The sequence below is a fragment of the Haliotis asinina genome, chromosome 7 (genome assembly GCF_037392515.1).
Source record: "Haliotis asinina isolate JCU_RB_2024 chromosome 7, JCU_Hal_asi_v2, whole genome shotgun sequence".
Taxonomy (NCBI): Eukaryota; Metazoa; Mollusca; class Gastropoda; order Lepetellida; family Haliotidae; genus Haliotis; species Haliotis asinina.
The window spans coordinates 55,590,123-55,598,818 of NC_090286.1; the positions used below are offsets into that span (position 1 = coordinate 55,590,123).

General features: G+C 40.9%; 1 protein-coding gene across 1 annotated transcript; it reads left to right on the forward strand.

Moving 5' to 3' along the window:
• Window positions 1–361: 361 nt before the first annotated feature.
• Window positions 362–8,211, forward strand: LOC137290535 (pancreatic lipase-related protein 2-like). The gene is made up of 7 exons (XM_067821557.1): window positions 362–524; window positions 3,270–3,586; window positions 4,381–4,612; window positions 4,704–4,820; window positions 5,777–5,896; window positions 6,398–6,624; window positions 8,099–8,211. Exons 1-7 carry the CDS (start codon window positions 476–478, stop codon window positions 8,138–8,140), a joined length of 1,104 nt encoding a protein of 367 aa, XP_067677658.1. The 5' UTR covers window positions 362–475; the 3' UTR covers window positions 8,141–8,211.
• Window positions 8,212–8,696: the final 485 nt, after the last annotated feature.

Sequence of the window (8,696 nt, forward strand, 5' to 3'; positions counted from 1 at the left end):
ACTGTGATATGCTAGTTGGTTTTACTGTCCTTCGTTGACAGTTTTTAATATTTTACATGTGTTTCTCGTGGATTTACAACATGTTTTACTCACGATATGGCTGACATATTGTTTATGTGACTTTAAATTTTCACTCGCTCACTTACAATCCTTATATCATGAACAGAACGCCTATAAATAAAATTGCAACTCAGCAAGAATTTATTACAACACTCTGAGATTTCGAAAAACAGCACAAACATTCATTTCGTTTGAACATTGCACCAAACAGGGTGAATAATCACTTTCAGACTGTAGATATTGACACTGGTTGCTCAGAATCGGATGTAGCGTCGATTGCAGTCGCGGAAACGTAGCTTTTAGTGGACTTCCTGTTAGACCCGGTGGGCAGCTAGGGAGTGCGGACTCTGGTGACACACATTCTGGTGTGTATATATAAACATAGGTAGAAACAGCCTGGACAGCACTGCAGACAATGGATACCAGCATTCTACTGGTTTTCGTTTTCGTGAACGCCGTTCAAGGTAAGAGAAACGGATTCTATGTTGACATTGTTTTATGAATGCCGCCTTTGTGATTTAAGCTCTCATGTTTGGTGAAACTGCTTTTTAAGTGACTTCAGTTTTGTACATTAGACTCTCGTATGAAGTTTGTTATTAAAATCTTATTGAAGATATTATATTTAAGTATAAACGTATAATATTTCTGGCTATTAGAACCGATCTTAACAAATTCATTGATGGACTCAAAGTACACTATCAACTTTATTCTGACATTAATTTAAGGAAATATGGTTTAATGGGATATTCACTGAACAGACCTCGGGATACTTATTTATGACATTCAGGAATACCAGGTTAGGAATTCAGGAATACCACAATGTTTCACAGACTTGTCACGTGTGTTGTACATGCGAGATCTGTTTGTGTCACCCTTAAGGTCAAGGTTACCGTGAGACCTTCCACTGAACAAGGTGCCTTGGTATCATTTTTGTCATCTCTTGATGATGGCAATAGTCCAGACTAGTAACGTCTACCAAAATCGGTTCCATATGGCTCAAACAAGGTTAATATCACTTTCCTTTCCTGTTTTTGAGCTGTTACTGGAACGAGCGACATCACCATAATTGTAACTGCATTGGCTGCAATTTGTTATTATGTACAGTTGAGCTCATTCTTCATGCCTAAGTTTATGGAAATATATTGACACAGTATGTATAGATATTCATTAGAAATGTCTGCTCAAGTTTCATGATGCTATTCTGACTACATCGTCGACATGTGTCAATGAATCACTATCAAACTGTGACGATAACTGGCTGTTCGCGAACTGTAATGACCCACGACTGGCGCCAGTCGAATACACACGCACAGGCAAGTCAATTTGAAATGACAGAAGTGTCTCAGAGAAAAGTTTTACCATTCTTTCAAAAGTCTCAAGCACTTCACTTCAGTTCTTCTTAAGGCCTATTCACTTCTGTTTCGTAAATAGTTTATTTACCATTAATACCGATTTCAAAGTTCAGTAGGCATCTAACTATTGGAAAATTGTGAATATACAATATCTGTTAACTTGCATTTGAATTCCATAAAGTATTGTATGTTGACAAAGATATGTATAAATGTAAAACTTGTTCTAACCACATCATGGGAGACATCCGGACGAACTGAGTAAAACGATTAACCCAATAATTCTTCTTGTCACCATTAAGATTTTGAATACGTGTGTTTGAACGTATAAAATGAAGAGTTCATTACATTTCAGTTAGAAGACTGTCCTTAGTCCCTCCCCCATGACAGTCTCATTCCCACGAACTAAAAATTAATTCGTTATTTCTTAATTTCACCACTGTAGTCATGGTAACATGCTACCTGATGTTTTTGCATGTTGTGCTGACAAGTGTTCCCGGATGTTACTGGGGATATGACTAATGCGTGTAACGCTGCGTGTTGTCCAGATACATTCAGGTCACCTGTGTGGCGCAAGACTGCGTGCCTTGACTATAGAATTTCCTGAAACGTCACCGAAATATTTGTGGGTTCATGTGCCTCATTCAAGTGTCAATGATTAATTTTATTCTTTTCTATACTCTTTTCGCCTCGTAATACCGTATACCATATACACTTCGACTGCATAACTATGAGCAAATGTATAATTAGAGATATATTCCGAAAACATCCCTACAGGTTGTATAATGTTAAATAACATATTCACTTCACACAGTCATAACAGTCAGCGGCATTACAGCATCAGCAAATGTCAGGTTAGGCTTTCTACACGAATGTCTTATGACATAGAGCACGACAGAAGTATTGTCGCTAATGTCTGTTTTAAATCATATACAAAATGTTAATTCTCCTCATCTTTTTCATGGTATCATTTACATTGTGTTCCACCCGAACATCTGCCTGTGTAATTCTTTGGTGGGGTAAGAGTAATGGTAAATGGTAATCTAAAGTCAGTGGTGCAAATGTCAGGGCGATTTTGCAGATGCTGTAAAAAGGAAGTGGTTAACATATTTTCTATGACACGCGAGTAGTGCATTTACTAATTTTAACCTTACAAAAGTCGCATTGGAAGATACCAGGCACATATTCATAATAGTTGAATGCAATAAGATTTTGTTTTACAAGAGTTGATGGTAAAAAACAAAATCGAAAGGTTCTACGCAGGCCACAGCGACTATTTCTAAATGAAAGAATATGTGCGTCCTTTCAGAGCATGGTTTTGTAGATTCTAAGATGGGTGGTTATTCATTAGCTAGCTGACTTGTGCACGGATGAATGGCCCGAAGCCGACCCCCCCCCCCCCCCCCCCCCCACACACACACACACACACCACATACACACACAAAACCCCAACAATAACAACTAATATAGCACGCAACGCACTCTCTTTGTAAACAATTGTTGGATCGGCATTCTGGAAGTTGGTGACTCAAAAATGAAACATATAATTTCATTTCATGGAGGTCAACTTCTTATTAATTGCATATAGCGACGTTACGATGGGCGTGATAACGATGTAAGAACCCACATCGAAACGTGGCTCTATGCAGTAAATAAGAAGTTGTCGTGTCGTCGATATTAAAGTGGTATGTTTCATCTTCGTAAACAAATCAGAAAGCCAGGGGCACCAAACCACCAAACAGGAACATACAAACAAAACATAACAATACCAAGTGTTATAAAAAGTCCCCAAAGACTCTAGAAGCTGCTTGGGATTTTAAGAACCAAGGATTTCATGTTTACTGAAAATTTTCTGTCCAGGGTGGCTTTTTTCTTCCTCGTCCCCGGAGCCAGGGAGGGTCTGCTACACTAGTTTAGGACGCTGCTACAGCAACGCTGCCCCCTACAACAACGTGCCGGGGTTCTTGCCGGAGTCCCCGGCTGTCCAACAGGTGCAGTTCTGGCTCTACACACAGGGAAACACAGGCCACCCACAGACGATATCGGCTGGTTCTGATGCTAGTATAACGACATCCAGTTTCAATCCTGATAGGGCGACCAAGGTCATCATCCATGGTTTTGGAGAGTGGGGGAACAAATCCTGGGTCAGGGTCATGAAGGACACCATTCTTGCACACGTAAGTTGACACTGGCATCATTGTTAGAGATATGAGTTAATACTGGCAATATTGTTACACACGTCATATTGGCACCATCGTTACATACGTAATGTTACATTGGCAGCATGCATATGGTTACACATGTAAGGTCATGTCATTGTTACACACCTCATGATATAACCATTGTTACATATGTGAGTTCATTTTGGCATCATTCTTACGCACATCTGAGTTCTACTGGCATCACTGTTACACATGTGAGTTCATACCGGCATTCATTTGACACCTGTGAGTTGATTACATCATTTTTACACCTGTCAGTACATTTTGGAGCATGTTCCTGTTTTGTTCGTTGGTTAACCTCGAACGGACCGATATTATAGAGTATGAAGGTGTTCTGTGTCAAATCGAGTTTAAACCAGACAATAATGTGCTTGAGTATCGATTTACGCAACTGAGATATGGTGACATACACTGTCCAAGTCAGGTACATTATCACCCATCAAGTTATGTGTTTTATGACTCACAGGGGCCGTTGCAATTTAAGTCTGTTTAACATATTCTGTTTCCCATCTCACGCTCGCCCTGAAACAAGTGGTAGTTCTGTGAGACATGTTATGCAATGAGTGAAAACGCGTTATAGTAAGCACATGTTTTAATCCCGTCAACTCTTTTGGTGGTATAGCTTGGAGATACGAATCTTGATGCTCAATAACACTATATTTTTCACAAGAAATTGTAGTAGAGAGAAACTGGTTTTAACACATACGTGATGGAGTAATACTGCAGTCTGTACTTTTGTTTTGAAACAGGACAATGTAAACGTGATCATCGTGAACTGGCGAGAAGGTGCCAAGCCTCCCGTGTACTTCCAGAGCGTCGCCAACACCAGGGTTGTGGGTACTCTACTGGCCAAACTCATAAACAAGCTGCAAACTGTGACGGGGGCCTCGTTTCAGAGCTTCCATCTGATTGGACACAGCCTCGGAGCGCACGTTGCTGGTTATGCAGGCATGACTATTGATAAAATTGGTAGAATAACAGGTACGTCATTGTGAGTATTTCTTTCTTTAGTTGTAAAATCAAAAATGAAGGCGATTATGTCTTTCGGTAAACGGTTTCTTTTCCTCGACAGGAATGGATCCAGCGGGTCCTAATTTCAACGACTTTGGAAACCAGGTGATCTTGGATGCAAGTGATGCCAGTTTTGTGGACATCATACACACCAATGCTAAACCTCTGCGCAACTTTGGTAAGCTACACAATAATATTCAAGGACAGTGTGATAGGATGAAAGGTTAATTGCGGGAATTTGCAAACACTTTCCAGAACATGGTAAAGAGTTCTGACACGTGTATTTTCTGGTCACATGAAGAGAAATCTGGAAATAGAAGGGCACAAAAGTAACCGGAGATATTATGTTCCTCCAGGGTTTGAAAAGTTCCAGTCTGTTGGAAGACCGTGAGTTGGATATATGGCGCATAGGAAATGATAGTATCATGCATGTAACTGTGACCAAGGAGCACAGTACTCTAGGATACGGGGGCATAAAAGCATTTGATCTGACATCTGCGATGATTCGGGACAACGGACACGGAGGACTAATATCTGTGATTGTGTTACAGGGTATGGATACGGAGGACTATCCGAGATCTGTGGTTGTGTTACAGGGTATGGAATACGGAGGACTATCTAAGATCTGTGGTTGTGTTACAGGGTATGGAATACGGAGGACTATCTAAGATCTGTGGTTGTGTTACAGGGTATGGACACGGAGGACTAATATCTGTGATTGTGTTACAGGGTATGGGTAAGGAGGACTATCCGAGATCTGTGGTTGTGTTACAGGGTATGGATACGGAAGACTATCTAAGATCTGTGGTTGTGTTACAGGGTATGGAATACGGAGGACTATCTAAGATCTGTGGTTGTGTTACAGGGTATGGAATACGGAGGACTATCTAAGATCTGTGGTTGTGTTACAGGGTATGGACACGGAGGACTAATATCTGTGATTGTGTTACAGGGTATGGGTAAGGAGGACTATCCGAGATCTGTGGTTGTGTTACAGGGTATGGATACGGAAGACTATCTAAGATCTGTGGTTGTGTTACAGGGTATGGAATACGGAGGACTATCTAAGATCTGTGGTTGTGTTACAGGGTATGGTATTCAGAGGACTATCTAAGATCTGTGGTTGTGTTACAGGGTATGGTATTCAGAGGACTATCGGTCACGTGGACTTTTTTCCTAATGGCGGCGTGAATCAGCCCGGGTGTCCCGACACCACCAGGGGCATTCTGCTCCTCCTCAACGGCAACACTGCAGGTTTGTGGAATTCGTCAGGTGGTCACTACCCTCTTTAAGATACACTAAACAGTGTTACGTTCTTTCTATTACACTACTTCTGCAACTTCTCTTACTACTAACACCACTACTCCTTTTTCACCTGTTAAGCGGTGGGATAGACTAGTGGTTAAAGCGTTCGTCCTCATGCCGAAGACCCGGGTTCGATTCTCGATGTGGGTACAGAGTGTAGAGTCCATTCCTGCTGTCACCGCCGTGATGTTGCTGGAATATGGCCAAGAGCGGCGTTACACTATACTAACTCACATATTTGCACTTCAATTAAACAGTTTTGTAGTATGCATTATTAAATGTATATATCAACATGTGTTAACATGGAATAACGCCCTCATTCTTCTACTACTATTTCTGCTGCTGCTGCAGCTACTACTACCACTACTACTACCAGTACTACTACTACTACTACTACTACTACTACTACTACTACTACTACCAAACTATTTTCTGTGTCTGTATCTTTAGAGGCAGTGACGACACTGGCTTGTAGCCATGAACGAGGATTTGTATATTTCATCGCATCTATAAACGGGACTATATTTGAGGCATATCCTTGCCCCAGTAGATCAGCCTATGAGAGAGGTATCTGTACAACGTGTGACTCCGGATGCGCGTACATGGGTTACCATGCCGACGTAACCAATCCCCGGGGCACCTTCTACCTGACAACAGGATCTGACTGGATACAATATGTAAGTGTTGTGGAGGATGAAATCATTTACCTTTTCCAGACCGAATCCAAGCTCTATAGGCCTGCAGATATTCTTCATCGATTCAAACCCATGTCTGGTTTTCATATTCACTGCTTGTGGTGATATGGAGCAGTCTTATAAATACCACGTACGTATCTAAAACCTTCTCAAAGTTCTTTCTCATATGCATATCTCATATGTCACTTTCTATAATTATCAGAGATTTCTGTCAAAGCAGGCTCCGCTGTATGCGTTCCCCTTTGTCATAAGCATTTATTTGTCGATCAGAATCCTTTAGTACTGATACGACCAGGGACCGGTTTCCTAAAGCCACCGTAGCGCTACGACTGTCGTAAGTCTAATGTTATAGTATGGGAGTTACCTTAACGCTACGATCTCTTTGTGAAAGGAGGCCCAGGGCTCCGTTCTACAAAGCGACCGTAGCCCTATGAATGCCGTAAGTCTAATGTTAAGGTGTGGAAGTTACGATCGCCTTAGTGCTCCGATTTCTTTGTGAAACGAATCCCTGGTCGTGAAAGATGGGAGTTTTCTCCCCTGCCATCGGTACCTATCACAAACACATGCGGATGCGAACATCATAACAGACACTGGGACAAGGCAAGTATTTCATGATTATGGCCAGATATATGTCAGCATCATAAGGCTTACCGTGCAGTATTTCTGTGTTCCCTATCTCCAATCTGTCCTGAATTTTCATTTTCTTTCTTTGTTATTTCCCCGCCACTTTGTAAATCTTATGTCTGCAAGTAAAAAAAAGAAACCTGGTCATTCTTCATCTACTTGATGAATTGTTTTAATTGCAAAGTGATTCGATCAACGTCATAAATTATTTTCATTACTACAAGGCGATCTATTTCTTAAAATTACTACTCACAGTTAGACGAAACCAGTTAGAAGAAAAAATACATACATACATGCGTACGTGCGTGCGTGTGTATGGGTGTGTGGCTTAAAGATGTCGCTTACGGTGGCGGTATATTGCCTGGATTTTGGATTTATTGCCGCTTTGCGGTGTCTTTCGACTCAGTTGTTTCGACATAGTTACCCACTTTACATGTTTAATCTCACTTACAGATACGAGGACTGTCAATACGTTTGAGCCTTACAACTTCTGATCTGTGCATGTTAAAAGTATGATACTGAGGGATGGTTTATATCATTCAGATCGTATCACATCACATTGTTCGTTTCCGGTCTTGTGACATCTAATCACATGTACCCTTACTGAAACGGTAGAAACGGAAGAGCTGGAGTAAACTGACTACAGAGCGGTCATATTTTTTTTGCCACCCAGCCAAGCGTCGTTGAAGAGCGGTTGACAACAGGACGAGTATCCCGTGGGACTCAATACTCTTGCTCATATCAGAAATACTTTGGCCTTAAAATATTTTGATAGACCCTTTCATATGGTTGTCCTCCAAGAGCAGGTATTCACTGAATCTTCTTGTTGCAGCCCCAGGACACCTCAATGGGCGTCCTTGCGTCCATCGTTTGAACTGCCGGCAGTCCTGCATAAAGTACTGTATATTTTGAATTTCGGAAATAAAGTTGAAATTTTTCAGAAAATGGATATTCTGCATGTTTAATGTTTGATTTCAGTTTTTGACGTGCTAGACAGCCTACGATTACAGCCTAAGAACGTCAAAAGCAAATCTTTTCGAAACGGTACAGTTACTTGAAGATATTTAATGACGTTTTCTCAGAAGATGCATAAACGAAATTGTTATTGAGTATGTACTTTAACTCATTCACTCACTCACTCATTATTTTCAAGATGACAAGACATACACATATGAAGTAATAGCTGGATATATTAAATTATTTCATTCACAGTTTAGTTAAACATACCATGAGTTATATCTTATATTCGCGATTGCCATGGACTGGGATACACTCGAGCGCACGCGAGGGAAGAGCTGCTGCGTTTATTTCTATGCTCATTCTAAAGACTCAAGAGGTATTGAAAACTTACAAATGTAGCCACAAGAACACAAATATAAGATGTACTCTGAGCCACAAAAGAAACACAAGGGTTAGCGCAACGGTCATAG